The sequence below is a fragment of the Ursus americanus genome, chromosome 3, assembly GCF_024610735.1.
Source record: "Ursus americanus isolate L20-20 chromosome 3, mUrsAme1.1.p, whole genome shotgun sequence".
NCBI classification, from domain to species: Eukaryota; Metazoa; Chordata; class Mammalia; order Carnivora; family Ursidae; genus Ursus; species Ursus americanus.
In genome coordinates this window covers 26,145,521-26,166,608 of record NC_142129.1, presented here as the reverse complement: position 1 = coordinate 26,166,608, position 21,088 = coordinate 26,145,521, and the positions used below count along the sequence as shown (strand labels likewise).

Below are 21,088 nucleotides of genomic sequence, written 5' to 3'. Positions count from 1 at the left end.
AGCTGAAGTGAGCAAAGAAAAAATGGAAGTTGAACTAAACAATAAGCTTTGGAAGTTTAAGGATGACTGAATAGTAAGAGACTTCCAGGGGGATTTATGTCCCCAGAGTTGTGTTTCCATTTCAATAAGGGATGGATGAACCCTAGAAACAGTCCTTTACATTCTAAATGATATATCTATATTCAGAAGACGTGGTTTTTCTCTGACTCTCAGGAGCGGAGGGTAAAGCTGGATAGGACAGCTGTCCTATATAAACTCCCAGATTCATAATTTCAAGGTTCCTTTTCTACAGTGCAAGAAATCCCCTTTTCACACACAGGAAGACTTTTGATCCTCACCATATTGCCTTGAATGAGGAAGATGGGGGATAGAAAACTGATGCAGTCATTGTTGAGAGTAAAAATTACAGTTGGTCTATACTCCAGAAATCTCATGTTAGCTTTCAGGAAAAAAGTGAATATTAGATATTAAAAATGTATCACACATGCCCCCATTATAAGAGTGGAGTCTTCCTAAGGTCAGTGCCTCTCAGATACGATACAAATGCTTTTGTGCACAGTATGAACCTAATCTATTTGGCTCCTCCTGACCAACCAAATCTACTGAACGGTATGTAGTACACCACCTAGAAGCTGGATTATATATCATTGCTTGAGAGCTACTTGACCACTTGACATTTACCCAAATAAAATAAACACCTATGTTTACATAAAAATTTGTACGTGAATGCTTATAGCTGCTTTACTCATCATTTTAAAAAACTGGAAAGAATCCAAATACTGCTACACTGAGGAATGAAGAAATGGACTGTGATGGAATTCTAGTCACCAATAAAAAGGAACAGTACTGACCAACATAACATCCTGGAAGAATCTCAAATAATTCGTGAAAGCCGCCAGGCTCAAAAGGCTACATAGTGCAGGACTCCATTTACATGGCATTCTTCATTCTTTTTTTTTTTTTTTTTTAATTTTATCTATTTATCAGAGAGAGAGAGAGAGAGAGAGAGAGTGTGTGCTAGTGCACAAGCAGGGGGAGTGGCATAGGGAGGGAGAAGCAGGCTCCCAGCTAAGGAGGGAGTCCAATGCAAGACTCGATCCCAGGACCCTGTGATCATGAACCGAGCCGAAGGCAGATGCTTAGCCAGCTGAGCCACCCAGGCATCCCTCTTACGTGGCATTCTTTTTTTTTTTTTTTAAAGATTTTATTTATTTATTTGACAGAGATAGAGACAGCCAGCGAGAGAGGGAACACAAGCAGGGGGAGTGGGAGAGGAAGAAGCAGGCTCATAGGGGAAGAGCCTGATGTGGGGCTCGATCCCAGATCGCCGGGATCACGCCCTGAGCCGAAGGCAGACGCTTAACCGCTGTGCCACCCAGGCGCCCCTTACGTGGCATTCTTAAAAGGCAAAAAGTATACTGTCAGAAAACTGGTAAAAATTGGTTGCCAGGGGTTGCAATTGGAGTAGCAGCTGACTATGAAATTTTGGGAAGTGATGCATTGTTATACAGCTTAATTATATTTGTGATTATATGTTCTTATACGTCTGTCAAAACTTGCAGAAATGTACACTAAAAAACAATGAATTTAAGTGTAAAATGCATTTAACAAAATTCAAGAAACATAAATAGGAGGTATCTGCAGGTTAAAAAAGGGTATGTAAGTATTCAAACTGAGAGCTGAAAAATAAGAGATTCATTCAGATATATGAAAGAACAGAAATCATATACTTTGATCTAACTTTTTAAAATAAATGAGCATTGTTCATGAAAATGTTCTAATCATGAGAAATAAGTAAAGGATATTTCCTAGTTTTAACCCTACCGAATAATAACATGTTCACTTACATCTAAAAGGAGGTATTGTAATAAAAGGGCTAAAACTGAAAAATATTTCACTAATATAAGTAGGAACAAAAATTAAAAAATACAGATAGTAGACTGCATAATCAGGAGAAAAGTAAGAACTTAGCAAACAACTGTATCATTTAAATGCCTCTATATCAGGCACACAAAATAAAAATGTTACAACTAGATACAACTCAGTAGTAACTTGTAGTAATGATTTGTTAGAAAATTGAATCAGAGAAAATGGATTCTCACAAATAATATATACTAATAAAGTACATAAGAAACATCACACTAATCAACCAAATGAAAAGTAAGTTTGACAATACTAAGAAGTATTTGGTAAGACTTTAAATGCAATGAAGTAGAAAACAAACTGTAATCCATAAAACTGTATTTCATATGAAAGAAAATACAAGGGAAATGGAAAATAAACATAAGAATAAAATATGTAACAATGTCTACCTGGAGAATATTGATTAGAAAAGTAAAACTGAAATGAAGCATTATTCTCTTTCTTTCACTATCAGACCCATTTTACTTATAAAGCCCCCACCTCCTTCCTGTTACATTCTCTCCTTTATCCCTAACTCAGGTACAAGAACTAAAATGAAAAATTCACTAACTATGCATAACAGAATACTGGACATGGCAGAAAAAAACATTCAATGAACTTGAAGACAGATCAATAGAAATTAATTTGAAAATTTCACTCAGGCAAAAACCAAAACAATACTTAAGAAAATGGAACAATACCTCAGAGACCTATGGGACAATATCAAACAGCTTAACATACAAATAGACATGTAACTGATATCCTGAAAGGAGAAAAAAGTAATCATGTGGTAGAAAAAAAAAAATTCCAAGAAACATAGTCAATAATTTTCTTAATTTGACAGAAAACATTGATTTATGGATCCAAGAAGCTCAGTTATACATAAGTAGGAGAAATTCCAAGAAAAGCCACACCCAGGCACACGGCAGTCCAACTGCTAAAACCAAAAGATAAATAAGAAAAGAGCCAAAAGCAGAACAGGACACATTACGTATAAAACAATGGAAGCCAGAAAGCAAGAGAATATGTTAAAAAGTACTCAGAAGGGGGGGGGGGGGGGAGTCAACATCAAATTCTATATCCAGTAAAAATTACCTTCAAAATGAAATGAGTGATGGATATTAAGGAGGGGACTTGTGATAAGCACTTGGCACTGTATGTAAATGATGAATCACTAAATTCCTCTCCTGAAACTAATATTACACTGTATGTTAACTAACTGGAATTTAAATAAAAACTTGAAAAAATAAAAAATCCCAAAGGTGAAATAAAGGCATTCTCACCTGAATGAATACTAAGAAAATTCATCTCCAGCTGTACTACAAGAAATGCTAATGGACGTTTTTCAAGATGAAGGGAAACTTGGGTATACTGGTAAAAATAAAGCACATCAGAAATAGTAAATATGTCAGTCTGTATAAAAGACTATGTTTTTGCCTTCTCTTAATTTCCTTGAGAGACAACTCCCCATTTAAAAGCAAGAGCTAACATTGTAAGGTGGAGTTTATAATACATATACACACAGATATAAGAGCTCAAGGAACAGGGGAGTAGGAAATGGAAAAAATTCTATTTGTCAACTGGGAAGAAAGAAGCAGGACATGAGAAATAAGAAGCATTACTTGAAAAGTGGTACAATATTAACTGTAAGTAGATTTTAATAAGAAGGTATATTGTTAGTACTAGAGTACATTAAAGACAATAAGGCAGGTGTTGTTCAAACCAATAGAGAAAACAGAACAGAATGGGAAAACAATATTTCATGAACCCACAGAACTCAGGAAAGAAGGAAAGATGATCACAAAAAGGACAAATGGAAATCAAAAAGCAAGATGGTATTACTTAAACACCATTGTAACAATTACTTTACATATAAATTAAGCACTCCAATTAAATGGTGAGATCGACAGACTGGATTAAAAAGCATAATCCAGTGACATGCCATCCAAGGGATACTTAAAATATAAAAACATAAATAAATTAAAAATAAAAGATACACCATCCAGTTAATCTAAAAATGCTGGCATAGCTAGATTACCAGATAAAACAGATGCTCAAAAAGTTACCAGAGATAGACATCTGATAATGACAAAAGGATCCATTCATCAAAAAGAAATAACCACCCAAATACATATGCACTTAATAACAAAGCTTCAAAATAGATGAATACTGACATAACTAAAAGAAGAAATAGACAAATCCACAATCATACCTGGTATTAACACCTCTCTCTCAGTAATTGATAGAACAAAGAGAAATAAAATCAGTACAAATACAGAAGACCTGAAAACACAATCGTACAAGTTTATACCATTAACGTTGACAGACCACCAGAAAAGACAATTGCTGAAAACACATTCCTGTCAACTACACATGGAATGTTCAGGAAAGCAAACCACATGGTGACCTATTAAGTCTTAATAAACTCCAAAAAAACTGAAATCTTGCAGAAATTACAAATCAGTATCAATAACATATTTAGACACATCCCTATCTTATTAACTGTCCCCAATGTTACTCTTTAAACATCCTCTTTAAATGCATCCCTTCCTTTTCATTCCTTCACAATAAAATGTATTCTTTAATATGAAATGGAATATTTAAAATGAGAAATCACAATTTTTGTTACTGGTAGTTTACAACAATTGTATTTACTTCACCACTTGTTATTAGTAACCTTGTGTAAATTTTTAGGACTGTTGACAGTTTGAAAAAATTTCTATTAAGTTTCTTTCCTGTATAAGCTGCAAGATTTGTAACAATTGTCCTTGAAGTAGCTTCAGATTCCATAGTTTCAGTATCTATTTTCGTCCACTAACTATATACACCTCATGCTAGGTCTGACAGTATATATTCATACCCTGGTACAACTTCTGATTCCATACTTTTCTTCTATACTACCCAATGAGTGGGAATGTTCCTAGAAAACATTTCTACACCGGGAGAGCTCACACATTCTGGCTATTAATGGAAGTAACTGCAAAGCACACAAATATATCTCATTAAACCTATTCCACAGGTCAACTTCCCCTTAGCTACATATTCCAAAAATGTTCTCAGCCATTCCAATGCCACTTGATAAGACAGGAAATGTGATGGAGGTGAAGTCAAAATGGAAAGAGACAGCAATCTTAACCATTTTATATTAAAACATCCCACTTGTGTAAATTCTACAAATATGAAAATGTAAATTCATTTCTAAGACCCCTATCATGGTCTTGGTCTTGTTCAAATAAGTTTTTTTTTTTTTTTTTAAGATTTTATTTATTTATTTGACAGAGAGCCAGACAGAGAGGGAATACAAGCAGGGGGAGTGGGAGAGGAAGAAGCAGGCTCCCAGCAGAGGAGCCTGATGTGGGGCTCGACCCCAGAATGTCAGGATCACACCCTGAGCCGAAGGCAGACGCTTAACAACTGAGCCACCCAGGCGCCCTAATGTTCAAATAAGTCTTTTAAGCTTGAACTTCACTAATTGCAAAATAATTCTGTCTCTGGTCAATGAGATTATGGTACATTATTTTCACTGAAAACTATGAGTCTAAGTAAATTCCTTGTCCAAAGGCGTGTTAATGATATCATTATCTTGACCACATTAACTAGCATTTACTGAATGCTTAGAATTCATTAAATAGCACTTCACACTTAATCCTCATTGCATTTCTATGAAGTAGGTTCCATTGTAATTCCTAGCTTACAAATGGAAAAGATAAGGCATAGGTAGATAAAATTACTTTCCCAGTTACATAGCTAGTAAATGGTGGATCTTTGCTTGAATCCAACCAGCCTGTCTCCAGGGCTTCCACTCCTTTTCACGATGCTAAACTGCTATAGGAGTAAGTTTATGAACATGGACTATGAGTCTGAGTGTGAGTGTACTGGAAGGAAAGGGGACAGGGTGAGGACAGAATAGAAGAGGAAAGAAAATGCAGATAAATTTTTAAAAACTTTATTTTATTTCACTTTAGTGCAGTAGCTGTGAAATTGATTTTAGGTAGTATAAGAGACAGTCACTGTTAACCAAATGCAAAACTGACTGAGCTAAAATCAAAATGCTTTCCGCTACTTCAGGACTATGACTTTCATAATAAAAATATCAAAATACCAGAATACCACAACATACTCCTTGAAAGACATTTCCTGCTTTCACTTTCTCACCCAACATTCAATCCTCAAACCACTAAAAAGCCGATCCAGCAACATTAGGCTTTCCAACATTAGTCTTTCTTGATTATTAAATCAAACAGATACTTTTCAGACCTTAGACTGAGCATTTAGCAACAACATAATGCTTTGGTTAGTGGTAAATGTAAAGAAAATTCAGATCACAGCTCAGCCACTTAATAGCTAACCTTGGATCTAACCTTGGATGAATTACTTATGCTGTATCTGTTTTCCCAACTATAAAATGGGAATAATAATATCTATTTACAGGGACCTTTCAAGAATTAAAAGACAGAACGTATGTAAAGCACTTAGGAGAGTGCGTACCAGGCAGCAATTTACGTAAGAGTTACTGATACTACTCCTTGGAACTTACCTTTCTAAATAAATATACAAGACACCACTCTCTCCTGGTTTTTCTCCTACACCTCTGGATTATCTATCTCTTATTCATGCTACCTTCTTAACACTAACATTCTTCAACACATCTTCTCATTCTATTCTTTGGCCAAAATCTCCCTAAGTAGGAACTCTTTGAGCTCCAGAACCCAAATCTATTTGCCTATAGGACATTACTACCTTGATACCTTTAATAACCTCTGAAAGATATCCAAAACTGAACTCATTATCTTTCTTCCTAAAAGCATGCCTATTATTTTCCCAGGGTTAACAGGACTTAAAACCAGGGAAATGTCCTGAACTCCTCTTTACCTCTCTCATCTAATTGTTCTCCAAGACTTGTTGATTCTGCTTCTTTATCTTGTCAGTTCCAACTTGTCTAGATTCTAACACCAGCTCTACTACTTATTAGCTGCATCTCAGGCCAATCACTTAACCTATGGAAATGCAGTCTCCTCACTTACAGCCAAAGAGTAATAGGACCCAATCCATAGGGCTTTGCGATGATTAAATGAGTTAATATATGTAAAGCACTTAAAATACTACCTAGTTCCTAGAAAGAGCTCAATGTTAACTTTTGTTACTATTATTATACTACTATTTTGTCTGTCTCCTTTCTATGATCTCCTCTGCCCCTGGTTCAGACCAACATCAACTCTAAACTAGATTACTTCAACTGTCTCTTAACTAATTAATTATTCTTCCTCTAATCATGCCCTTTCTGATATATTCTTCACCCAAAAGCCAGAGCAATTTAAACCCAAAGTGAATCATGTCTTTGTTTTGCTTAAAATCTATTAAAGGTCTCCCAGTTCGTAGGGTAACATTCAGTTCTTCAACATGCACATGAGGACTGCTTATACCCAAAATGAAAGGTATAATCTCAGTCATCCTTTAAGTTCCAGCTCCACTTTCCTGACCTAACTTGTCAAAACCAAAGGTTCTCTCCTAAGTGTTCACATACCACAGTTCTAATACCAATTCATGAATATAATTAGAGATTAAGTAAACTGTCCAAACCCAAAAGAATTCAGTCCCCTTTAGTTCAAGCCCCATATTCGTTCATCTTTGTACCCTCAAAACTTATTCCAGTGTATCACAAAAGAATTCAATAAATGTTTGCTAAATGAATGCTAAATAATTAAGAATAGCATCAAATAGTCACAAACACTCTGATGCATGTAAAACTATTTCTAAAACAACTCTTAAAATAAGCTCAACATAAAAATAAGCATTCCTTTTAGAAGAAAAAAGCATTCTGAGTTATGAAAATTCTTACCTGGATGTATTTTTTGCTATAATCACAACCTGGCTGTAGAGAACTGAAATCTACTTTGTTTAATTCATTTAGCAGTTCAACTTCAGGCACTCCATTGACTTCTTTTATTAACTCAAGTGGCATATCAGATCTGCTTCAAAATGTTGTCCAGAGCAAATTCAACTAGAGAAGTTGACAGCTTGCTGCTGAAAACACAAAGACTAGTGTTTTACCCAAAGTGTAGTCAGTAATTTTAAGCCTCTTTGACTTCGTTTTGCTTTTTCTTTTAGTTAGTAATCACTCGTGGGGGGTGTAGTGAATTATTCTATAATTTTATTACAAGAATCAATACATGCATTTCCCTAAGACACTGAAACTCAACCCTTCTCTATTTAGTTTTCTATTTAAAGAAGTACCTCTAAAAGCCAGTTTTAGGATCTGTGAAAACTACGCTAACAATGTCCTTTACCAAAACTGTGCTTTAAAATGTACAAGCTACTGGGGAAGGGATGGGGGATTGAAAAGTTTGGTTCTCTTTTTTAATCCCTTAGCAGTTGTAATAGTGTGTACTCAAATCGGGCACCAAAAGGTAATTACTCCAAAATACATCTGTTGCCTCCTCCCTCCAGCCCCTATACAATCTCAAGGACTACTGAACTGGTACTAACTTGTGCTTCGTAGGCTCAACCTTACTTCTCAAACGTCTTGAGTGGGACACGCACTAGTGTCAAAACTTAATTTTAATGTGTGCGCACCAACCTTCCTCAAGCCAGTCGAGCTCCGTGAGGGCGGGGACTTGGGCTAACTCAAGTCAGCTGCTCACAAAACGCCAAGCAAGATACTGAACACAGCACGCTCACGCTAAAGACAAATATGAAGGGTCTTTCTGCAATAGCCACACCAAATTTTGATCTAAACTAAATCAGTCTCTTTAGCATACCCGCTCACAACCCGAACCACTTCCTACCCACGCAACGAACTCCGCACCGACTTAGAAAATCACTCACCCCAGCGCTGGAGAAAAACAAGGAAGTTTAGACGGCGCGCCGGTGACGTCACACGCACGCGGCGGCCCAGGTCTCACGCATGCGTACACGGTCTCTAGGGCTAAACTCTCTGCTCCCAGGCCCGTGGAGGACGAACTGCATGCATGATGATGGTTCCTAGGCCTAAGGTATCTTGGAAGTTTCGCGTTATACGTAGATGGTACGGGCCAGGGTGAGGATGGGGCCGTGGTACAGTATCCACCAGGAATTTTCGGTGCTCCCCTTAGCCCCGGCTCCTGTCCGTCTCCCGCGTTCCAGGCTGGAGGCGCGGACTGGGGAAGGGGAGGCGGTCCGCTGGGAGATTCATAAATCCTGTAACCAATAAAAAGTCTGTTCCAAAACCGGGGCGGGATTTGAGATTAGAGGCTCCTGTGAGCAAGGCACTTCCGGTAACCCCGGTTTTCTTTCTTTCTTTCTTTCTTTTTTTTTTTAAGATTTTATTTATTTATTTGACACAGAGAGAGACAGCCAGCGAGAGAGGGAACACAAGCAGGGGGAGTGGGAGAGGAAGAAGCAGGCTCGCAGCCAAGGAGCCTGATGTGGGGCTAGATCCCAGGACTCTGGGATCACGCCAGAAGCCGAAGGCAGACGCTTAACGACTGAGCCACCCAGGCACCCCAACCCCCGCGGTTTTCTACCTCTGAAGCGATCACCCAGATGCAGATTTTACAGAGAAATAATTTCATCAATGAGTAATGCTATTTTTAGATAGATTGGATTAACTTCTTCATTGGTTTACAGGGCTATGGCCTGGCGTTGTAATGAATAAGACGTATTATTAAATGTGAATTTTTTGCTAATTTCTGATTTACATTTCCGATCATTTGAGGAAAGTGAAACCCGCCTCAATGCAGGATGTAATAAATAATTACATAAATATTTCCAAGTCTAATTTGGACTAAAATATTTGCTGTAAATACTTATTTGCAGGAGGAAATAACTGTTTGAAGTAACAATTTTTTTTAGCAGGAAGCATTCTGTTAGCCTACCTTCTCTTTCCCCTCACACCCCTGTATTCACGTACTATGCATAAACCAGCTGTGACAAGAGGCTGAGCTCAGGAGCTGAACTGTCCATTTGAAAAAAAAACAAAAAACAAAACAACAACAACAAAAAACCAATGCTAAGTAAGGCTCAGATCCTCTTCTTACCCTAGCCTCACCCAGCTCAGAAATCCTGTGCCTTCTCCCTAAGTGAAGTCTTCCACCTTGGCTCTGGATTCTAGCCACTTTCATTTCACCTCCTATCATTAGTTACATATCTTCTCTCAACATATTTTCAACTTCTTACTCTTTCCCATTGGCATTTAAACATATCCTTCCACAGCCTAAGTTTATTAAGGGCGGGGAGAACTGTTTACTATTATATGCTTTGAGCCTGCTCAGTGTCTGGCACATCGTAGGGGCTAAATACTTGTTGATGAACAAATGCTCAGGAAAAAAATGTTTCTCTTTCCTTGCCTCTGGCTTCTACCTCTCCATCTTGGCCCCACCTCCACCCCCATTACACTGAAATTGCCTTTGCCAAGATCACTGAAGACCACTTGATTGCTAACGCAAAAGAGCACTTTGTTGCTAACCCAAAAGAGCACTGTTCATACTCTTTAGTCTTTCCCACTCATCTTTCTAAAGAGCATTTTCATTTTGTTACCATATGTTTAGTTTGCCTCTTTTCCTACATCAACTGAATCTTTTAAAGTTTTTCTCTTTCTCTAGTTAGTCTATAAATGTCCATATTCTATTCTGATGAAGATATCTATAACAGCTTTTTTTGTTGTGATTGTTCTCAGTTTCTCTGGGACCTAAACACTTCATATACATCCAGGTAACTTCCAATCTTGTTTCTTGTTCACTGTCTCCCAGTTAGTGGCAGAGCTGGGGATACATATAACTCCAGAGCCTATACTGCTTTCCCTCACATTAACAATTAGTTTGTATAAATTCATTCTATAAATGAAGAAAATTGAACATGAATATCCAGTACAACTGAAGTACAATGAGAGAAAAAAGAATGGATCAACTAGATAAGGCTCTGAAGTCATATGTTAAAACAATCCGGGGCACCTGGGTGGCACAGCGGTTAAGCGTCTGCCTTCGGCTCAGGGCGTGATCCCGGCGTTCTGGGATCGAGCCCCACATCAGGCTCCTCCGCTATGAGCCTGCTTCTTCCTCTCCCACTCCCCCTGCTTGTGTTCCCTCTCTCACTGGCTGTCTCTATCTCTGTCGAATAAATAAATAAAATCTTAAAAACAAAAACAAAAAAAACCCAAAAACAATCCATTACTGTTTTGCTGTATATTGAAGCAGCATGAAAAAATTCCAAGACAAAAAAAAAAAAAATCCAAGACTAACAATTAATGTATTATCTATTACAAGTACAATTTTTTAAAGTGCAATGAAGAAATTTTTGATAAACTACCATTAACTTGAAAATAAGAACCACAATGAGAGGCAAATAAGTATTTTATTTGGAATCAAAGAATTGCAATCCAGGGAGCACAGAATCAGGTAGAAACTCAAAGCAAGTGTTTTTATGAGGAAAAGAAAGGGAGCCAATTACGTGAGTTGAAGAGGGAAAGAAAGTTTCTGTGGGTGTTAAGTTATTCTAGGTTATACATTGATTGACCACTAATTCTATATTGAGAAAGTTCAGACCATCAGGATGTCTGTACTCAAGCAGTTGTTTAGAACAGTTGCCATTTTGCTGAGTGCAAAGTTTATGGCCCAGGTCAAACAGACAGGTAAAGCACTTTCTCTGCAGGGGCCCCTCTGGCTCTATTTCAGAATGTCTGCAGTCATGTCAGTTTTTCACACTACAACATGAAATGCTCAATTTTTAAAAAGTTAAAATGAGATTCTCACTAATAAATAATGAGCACTAAAAGTAGATGAGTATTTTTATTAATAAAAGCATAAATATAAAGATACGGTGCTGTTTATAAGTAATTGAGCAAAGATAAAAGGAATTAATCTGCATATTTCTGGTACTTCTGTAATGGAGACCAAGCTCCTTCTGTTCACCACACAGTAGGCCAGTAAGTCGAGAGGCAAGATGTTGGGGTAAGGAAAGCAACTTTATTTGGAAAGCCGGCAAACTGAGGAGATGGTGGACTATTGTCCCAAACAACCATCTCCCCTGGTATGAAATTAAAGCTTCTTTTATGTTAGCAAAAGGGGGAAGTAGGAGGGGAGGATGGAGTCAAAAGGTGACTGACCTCTGTAGACATCCCAGGAGGCTAGTATAACTTCTTTGTCCTTGGTCAGTTAATCTTTACATACAGGAATCTGGTCATGCCATTTCTTAAACATAGCGTAGTCATTCTATATATTTCTTATCTCCTTGGATGAGGGAGAGTTTGGGTAAAAATCAATTTTTACAAATCTTAGCTGTAATATGCCTATGTGCTAGGGCTAAGCAGAAGTTTCTAAGCTATAGGTCACAGCAGCAAAAGAAACAGAAGCAATATGGAGTCAGACATGCGAAGTTTCTCCCTGATATACTTCTTCTCTCTTGTTAGCATTTTCACATTGCTCTTTACTATTTACTTTTTAACCTGAAACTTTGATTTGAATTTCCTAGTCACCTAGCACTTCAAATTTATTTTCTTGGCAATAATTGCTGCATCATTAACCCATTCCTATTGTGATTTATCGTCTTCCTGTAAGCTGTTATTGGCATGTTGCATCCCTGCAGTTTGACAATATCATCTTTTACTGGTTTCTGAGATTCCCTAGCAGATTCCCTAGCTAGGCTGCATTGGTTAGAGTTCATTTCCTTGTAATCTAAGGGCATTTTTATCCAATCCTTTTGAACATCTAGATCAATTTATGAAATCTTATTTCAAGGAAGCATCAAATTTTTATATTGTTACATATTTTAAACAAGATGATTCAAACACAAATTTATAGCAAATTTATGTTTAAATTATAAATTTAAATGATGAGGTCTGTAATCACTTAGTGCATGTAAGGAAGGTAGCATAACAAGGAATTCAAATGTGCAAAGCAAGGCCTGGTCTAAGCAAGAAGGGCCCAGATTTTCATATGAAGGTGAAAGGGTCATTCTCCTGTTTTGGACCATGCCATGTGGCACCTAGTGACTTATAGTGTGTAAAAGGGTTAAGATAGGCTGACTCAACACAGATAGCCTTCTGTTGAGTTATATTAATGATACATGTTGAGATGGGGGAAAAAATCCTGCGTTCACAAAAATTAACACGAGTATTAATTTAGAAAAAGATTCTCTGACAAGTTGGCTTATGGAATAAAAGCAAGACTTGCAGGTACCTAATTGTGGGAAGAACTGTGTTGCCCAAGAATGTGTTTGGTTCTTCAGGTTTCTCTGCAGAGGTGGGGAAGAAAGAAATTAAAGATGAACCATCGAAAAGCTAGAAGGTGTGTAGTCTCTGATGCGTATGCTGTCTTCCATTCACATATTCAAAAAAAAAAAAACAAAAAAACTTTACCAAAGTAAAGTTACTGAGCTCACAGTGAGGAAGCAAGGAACTTGGTTTATGTTCAGATGGATAATAGTATAATTGAGGCAGCACACAGAAAAGAGATGAAGAAAAATAAGAGGAAAAGACCTGTTTGGAATTAACAGACATGAAGGATAAATTAGATCTTTCAACTTCTTAACGCTATAAAAGTAGGGGTTTATGTCTAGAGTTTAGAGTGCCTCTTTTATACATGCCCTATATTTTATACCATGAAGATATGTCTTGGAAAATCCTGCAGTGACACTCACATATAAAACCTTATTTCTGTGTAATCTTAGAATTAAAAATTGCACTGATAGCTTGTTTGTTTTGGAAGGTCAGTGGTCAAAAAGTTGGAGAGCACCATAGCAGGTAGCTATTTATTAGCCTGATATTTTTCTCTTTTTTTTTCCCCTTCTTTTTTGAGAGACCCAAAATAGGCACACTCTTAAAACCTTTTTAACGAAAGATTTTAAGTAATGGAAAATTGATTAGGAGGTTGCATGTTTTTTAAATTCATCATGATTATTTGGAATAATTGAGCACCATTTGCTTTAGGTTCAAAATGCATTTTTAACACGAAAAGACATTTCCTAACTTTGTCAGATCTTCTATTAAATAGATTCTGCATTTATTCATTACATTTGTACATTTTTTTCAGGAATGGAAAAGTCAACATCACAGAGTTCTCTTGATGAATACTGAAGGTATTTTATTCATTTTTCACCTGTATACAATAACAGTGAGACTGTCTGTGGCTAAATGACAGTGTATCTTTTCTTCCCACAACTTTCCCATCAAAGATTATGTGTTGTTAGAATGATAGGGTTGTAGCCTGCTGTATTAATTAGAGGATAAAATATCATTTGTGTTGGCCCTACTTTTATCTAGTTCTCAATAGTAAAAAATTAGTCCAAGACATCTTTCCTATGATTAGAGCAGAATAGAAATGATTACCATATAATCACATTTGAAAAACCTCAGTTTAATTAGGGTATATTCAACCCAGAGTGCAGTGTCAGAGTCTGGCACAGCCAAGGGAATAGAACAGATGGAGAAAAACAAATACTCTGCCATGCCTACTTATTTTCATATTAAGATGATATAAATGGGTCCAAGGTCTGGAGGCGTGTTTGTTTAACAGTCTTGTAAGTGTATTAGAATAATAAAAAAAAAGATAAAAAGGAAATACATTCTTTTTTGTTTTGTGTTTTTACCTGACCAGTAAGATTTTTTATGTACTCCAAGTAATCTCCTAATTCTATCCATATCAGACTTCCAAATGCTAATAATATTAACCTCGACCAATCTCATCCCCGGTTTTTCCTTATCTTAGAAATGCCTTTTTTTCCCCCATTTATGCCTGATTTTCTTTATATCAAGTCATCTATTCCTCCATCCCAAAAATCCTATCCTCTTTGCCACAATTGCAGATTCAGGAAGGAGCATGTAACCCAATGCAATCCAAGGAGAGATGAAGAGATATTTTCTGGAGACTACTGGGAGAGATTTTTTTTCTGTCTCTCTGTAGAGATAACATGATACATAGCCTCCGCTCTTACTGGTACCAAGTGAGGAAATCTGTAGACCTGGCATCCATTCCACGACCAAAAAGGAACCAAATTTAAGATGAAGCCAGTCTATGGTAACTCTGTAGAATGTCAGATTGTTCTTTTTATGCAAAATTGATGGTAATGTTAAGCCCTCGAATCAACTAACTCTAAAACCTGACATGTCTGTGAATGTCTAGTTATATGAGCTAGCAAATTTCCTTATTGTTTAAATCATTTTGAGTTTTCAGTTTTCTGTTACTGGCTGTCAAAAGCAGCCTTGTTTCAGGTGAACGCTGGGGAATTCATAGGTACAAGACATCTAACATCGCTAATAATCTTCATTTAGCAAAATCTAATACTAAATAAGAGAATAAGAAAAATCTAAGAATTCAGATTTTAATTTCTTGTCCATCCACCACCCTGCAACACCTTGACATGCTATTGGTGAATCACTCCTTTCCCACTCTCAAAGCAGTTACATATTCGTGATTTCCCATTTATGTCTTTAGCTCTAGACATATTTCCAAAATCTATATTTCCCATGAATTCTAGACTTGTATTTTCAACTGCATACTAGATATCTCCACTTAGATGTCTAGAAGATATCTCCAACTTTCAAACCATACCAAGCCTAAAAGAGAACTCTTAATTTTATAAACCCTCAAATTGCTCCTCTTTAATACTTTAGTACTTCCCCTAACTCAGTGAACACCACCACTTTCATGTAATTAATCACTCAAGCTAAACCCACCTTGAAGATACCCTTAATTCTTCCTATAAAAGTTCATAACCAATCTGGAAGCAACTCCTGTTGTCTCTATCTTCAGAACATATCCCATCCTGGATCCAGTACTTCTCACAACCTCCATCAAGCTAATTCTCTCTCACTATTTCAAAGCAACAGCCCCCTAAAATGGTTTCCAAACTTCCATTCTTATTCTCTTACATCTGATTCTCTTCATAGGACCCAGAGTGATTCTTTCAAAATATAATTGGAAAATGACACTCCTCTCTGCAATATTTTTAATGCTTTTTTAATTAATTTTTTAAAGATTTTATTTATTTTTTAAAAGAGAGCATGAGTGGAGGTAAGGGCAGAGGGAGAGGGAAAAGGACAAGCAGACTCCCCACTGTGCATGGAGCCCAATGTGAGGCTCCATCCCAGGCCCCTGAGCCAAAGTCAGATGCTTCACTGACTGAGCCACCCAGACACCCCTTTTTAATGTTTTTTTTAATCACACCCAGAAGAAAATAATCTGCCTCCCACCACCTTCACCTTTGTATTCAAATATCCTCCTCAATCTCTCTGCTAAACAGAGACTACCTTGTAGGGCAGCTGGCTTCAGGCCACCCCACTGATCCATACTCCTTAAGATCTACTATCAGGGTTACCACTGGCTGAAGCCAGAGGGTATGGGACAGCAAAGATATCTGTCCATGTCAGCGTTCTCAAGTAGAGAGCAGGTCAAAGAAGAATGACAAAAAGGTCTGGAAGGGCAAAGAGAGGATATATGGCATGTCTTTCTAGAATTTTTATTCCACTTTTTGAAGACTAATTTACAACTATTTTTAGGATATGGATTAGGAAGTAAATCGCTTATCCTTTAGGGATTACTGAATAAAAAGGAGCAAGTCCAGACAGTGAGTGCCTCAAGGCAAAGCAAACCTAATTCAAACTGTTTGTTTTTGAGGATAAATAAGCAATCTGGGAGAAAACAGAAACAAAGACACTTTTCAGGACATGACTGGGATTTGTGATAAATTGTTAATTTAATTCCAGTTTCATAGGACCCTTTGGTAAATATAGTGATCTATTACAATAGTTTAGTACTATTGTAAATCCTGGAAAGTCTGCTAAAAAAATTATAAAATATTAATGTAAGGATGAAATATTAAAATTATAAGACTCTTCCCAGAAATTTTACATCGGATACATTCTATAAACCTATATAAACTTCACAATTTTCTAGCTTTCCCCAGAATCAAATAGTAAAATACACACTACAGTTAGAGTCACATTTGTATACTGATAGTTTAAGCATTTTCTAATTATAACTGCATAGTTTGATTATATTCAGATAGCTCCAAGTTTTAATACGATTTTCCAAGTTATCTTTGGTGTACCCTCCATTTTTTAATGCAAGAATATATTGGCGGGGGGCGCCTGGGTAGCGCAGTCGTTAAAGCGTCTGCCTTCGGCTCAGGGCGTGATCCTGGCGTACCGGGATCGAGTCCCACATCAGGCTCCTCTGCTATGAGCCTGCTTCTTCCTCTCCCACTCCCCCTGCTGTGTTCCCTCTCTCGCTGGCTGTCTCTCTGTCACATAAATAAATAAAATCTTTAAAAAAAAAAAAAAGAATATATTGGCAGAACAAAATTTGCCCCCCCCCCAATGTATCTCTTTGGCATGTGGATTATTTTAGACTGAATATTTTTAAGAAACAGAAGGCTCAGGAAAAACCTTTCACCTTCTCCCTAATTGCCTAAAAGAATTCCGATATAGGACCTATTCCAAGAAGAGAGCTATTACCATAAATGTCCGCAGTATAATATGAGCTAGGTATGATAGAGAGAAATTTAGCAAAATCTGTTAAAATTCCTCTGTATGTCCCATTGTTTCAGAATGGCCCAGCAAACATTCGATTACCAAACAGTGACTATTTTTCATCTTCCTGTGAATTGTTTTCCTTCCCTTTGAAATCCCAAACCTCTACCCCCTTGTCTTTAGTTTAGAAAGACCTATATACCTCACTTTGCCTTACTGTCTTTGGAATCTCTCATTTTTATGTGCATTCCCCATAATACATAATTAAATTTTATTTTCTCCTGTTAATCTGTCTCTTGTCAATTTAATTCTTAGACCAGCCAAAAAGAATCTTGAACAGTAGAGGAAAATTTTTCCTCCTCAACACAAACATTACAACAATAACCATTTAAGTTGGAGCGCAAATATCCACATTTTTCATAGAACCTTCTGTACTATGTCTGCACCTTGATATTTGCATTCTGTGGTGATGACTACCACAGAGATGAAAAACATGGGCACTACCAAATATGTAAAAGCCCCCAAATAACCTAAATCAGAAGTTTAAAAAGGCCCCTTTCAATTAGGACTATTAGGTAATAAAATATCTAATGACATTCTTCAGATCTTTGCACCATGAGTTATGCATAAGGTATAATCAGGCTGCTCTTCTACCATTATGGCCTTCATAAGCTGCCTCATCTTTTAAATACACATGGAAAAAATATTCTGCAAGCAACAAATTCCCTCACAAAAAAAAAAAAAAAAAACACTAAAACAAACCTCCAAATTTCTAGAAAAGATAAGTCAACAACATTTCTTCTTAGGAATGTTTAACCCAGGCCACACAAAAAAAACAGGTTTCAAATCAGTAATCACAGGAAGTATTGAACAAGAACATTGGCTGAAGATGGCTGACAAAATATAAAAACTCTCTCCAACCCCAATCACCTTTAAATGGTCATATATAATACAAAATAATAAATCAAAAATGGTGATAGAAAACTAGAATATCTTTTATCAATTAGTCCTGTCATTTGAGGAATCCATTAAATACAGAAAAAAGAGAAAAGAGGCTTACAGAAGAGGATTGAGCAGCAGATGTGAAATGGTACCAAAGGATGCTTCAGGCCCAGAGCAACACATTCAAACAGTTGGGGAGACCTCCAGAGATGGGATTATTTGGGTGAATGCATGTGGAATAGCTGGCCGAGTCCTCTCCTTCCCTGGGCATCAGCTACATCTGCCCTTGGAGCAAAGTGGCAAGGGTTAGTGCCTGCATCATTGAAGCCAGACATAATCAAACAGAGATTTCTGGCATGGTCTACCAGCATTTTGCTCCTGTAGTCTCCTAAGGCCAGCTCTTGTGTCAGAATGTACAACCACAGCCAGGCAAAAGCAAATTATCAAACAAAAATATCAGAAGCTAGCAAAAATATCACCAAAATTTTGAGGAAAATATGCTTTACTAACGTAAGTCACTAAACCCAATTTGACAAGAAATTAATATCAAGATTGTAGAGAGCAAACAGTAGACTTTAAAAGAAATGTAATTAACTTCTTCAAAGTGAGTCAAGATATTACAAAAATATCAGAAATAATAAAGGGACCTATTATAGATGTAGGATATTAAATGAGTATAAAATAATTGGTATAACAAACTTTATGTAAATATGAAATATTTAATATATAAATATTAAGCAACACATTACTGCACAAGCAATGGGCCAAATAAGAAATCAAATAGCAGATCAAAATATGTCTCAAAAAAAAGTATGTCACAGAACAAAAGAAAAAGAAAACACAATATTCCAAAACTTAAGAGATGCAGTGAAAGCAGATAGAGTGAAATTTATGCTATAAATGAATGTATTGAGAAAAAAAAGTTCAAATAAACAGCATTAATTGTAAAAATTCACCCCAATAAAATTCTAAATGAAATGGATAATTGGGGGAGATATAAATTACCCAGATTTGTTCTAGAGTGATTGAAACTGAATTAGTGAGCACTTATAGACAAAATGGAAGAGCCAGTAAAAGATCTACTCTTTAAAAATACACGATTAAGGCATTTCACTTTTAACCTGGAGAAGAAACAAAATATCTGTCCAATTCTAACCAAAAATATGACAAATGGAAGATGAAATTTTATATTAGACAATAATCCGAAACTTTAAAATATTTTAATAAAGTATACCACGTGTATTGAACAGGGGACCATTTTGAGAGAGAAGATTAAGAGATCACTGACCACTTCAGATCATGAGCAAATCTGTCAGAGCAGCACGTTTCCAAAGTGGTTGGTGCCATCCAGTGGAAAATTAACTTCTGTGTTAGACATCAGGCTCAAGTGTGTGGACTGAGAAAGCCTTCCTAATCCTTTGTCTGCATGGAGTGTCAAGGGAATTAGAGTTGAAGGAAAAAACACCTACATATATTCCATTTTTGCAACAAAGCAGTTTACCACACTCTTCTTCATGTTAGCCCAAAGTACTCATCTGGTCTCTTCCCACATCAAATTCTGTAAATAACTGCCAGAAAGAACTTCTCACGTGCACAGGTATGCAACATTATAGAAAGAACATACAAGGCAAAAAGTCATAAAAAATAAATGAAAAGCTAAAAACAAAGCCAACAAAATATTTTAACATGGAGTAGATAAAAACTTTGGTGAAGCATTTTTCTATGGAATCAAGTAGCTTGATTAAAGAAAAAAGTTCTCCATGTGTGAGTATGTCAAGACAGAAATACAGGAACTCAGAGGAGAAATAATAACACAACAAAATAAGTGGAAACAAAGATATAACCATATGAGTGATGCAACAGTTGAAACATCCACACACTGAAAACAAATCTACGTAAATGAGGGACAAATTTCAGTATATTGAATTATGTAATAGAAGAAAAAGCATTTAAATAATTAGGAAAAAAGATATGTGAAAACTTGCCAAAAATAGATCTATTATACACATACCCAGGGTCCACATAAAAAAGAAAAGAACAATTAGAATAGAAAGTAGACTTAAAAATATAAATCAAGAAAAAAAAATCCTGAAATTAAGAAAACACTTGACTCAACAAATTGAAGGTGGACATCATATTCTAATTAAAATGGACTCAGACTTATTAATACTGTGGCATTTTGACGTAAATTTCCTGGACTTAAAATTAAAGAAAGATTTCTATGGCACATAAGCCACCAAAACTAAGTAAAATAAGAAAAAAAAAAACCTCACTTTGAGATTGGTTTTAACCTTCTCTACAGCATTTTTCAATGTGAGAACAAAGTAAAACAATTCTAGGAAATCTTCAAGTAGAGGAAGTATGACTCAAATATTTTGTACCATTCTAAATTTTGGTTTATAAAGTCAACAGACAGGTGATAGTGGCTGACTCCCTTGGTATACCCAGCTCTGAAAATATAGGCTGTTTGCTCTTGTTTGGGGAGCCTATGTCATTTCTACCAAATTTAAAAGAACTTAAATGCTTCATAGAAGCTTTAATATGGAAATATGCCTTGTGAACCTCCAACAGAGGAAGCTAAAAGAAATGTTTCTCCTACTTATTCTCTTCTTATTCATTCTTATGCATTCTTCTTTTCTCAGAGCACAGTCCCAAAAGTGGGTTTCTGGTAGTGTTGTACAAGTCTTTCCAATGCAATTCTTTTTAGCTTGTCAGTTATCTTTCTGGGAAAATAAATAATGGCGCCTGGACACAAAAGAAGAAAGTTCCCCCCCCCCACATTTGTAAGCATAATTTTATTGAGCT

The 21,088-nt window shown here is 36.4% G+C and overlaps 1 protein-coding gene and 1 long non-coding RNA gene across 9 annotated transcripts in view; one reads left to right on the top strand and one right to left on the bottom strand.

Annotated features, from left to right (window-relative positions):
- POT1 (protection of telomeres 1) overlaps positions 1 to 9,046 on the bottom strand; it is a 79,597-nt gene extending 70,551 nt beyond the window's left edge. For 2 of the 6 annotated variants that reach the window (XR_006778635.2, XM_045792723.2), the window contains exons 1-2: positions 8,728 to 9,046; positions 7,742 to 7,926 (exon numbers count right to left, since the gene is read on the bottom strand). Coding sequence is in view for 5 of the 6 variants with exons in the window: in XM_045792723.2 (XP_045648679.1) it covers positions 7,742 to 7,864 (123 nt within the window). In the remaining variant the exon portion in view is untranslated. The other 4 variants (XM_045792725.2, XM_045792727.1, XM_045792724.2 and 1 more) reach the window with 4 other exon arrangements.
- The window catches only part of LOC123789000 (uncharacterized), a 52,214-nt gene continuing 39,941 nt past the window's right edge, over positions 8,816 to 21,088 (top strand). For all 3 annotated transcript variants that reach the window (XR_015723876.1, XR_006778636.2, XR_015723877.1), the window contains exons 1-2: positions 8,816 to 8,894; positions 13,905 to 13,950. This is a non-coding gene — a long non-coding RNA (uncharacterized LOC123789000). The remainder of the gene's footprint in view (positions 8,895 to 13,904; positions 13,951 to 21,088) is intronic.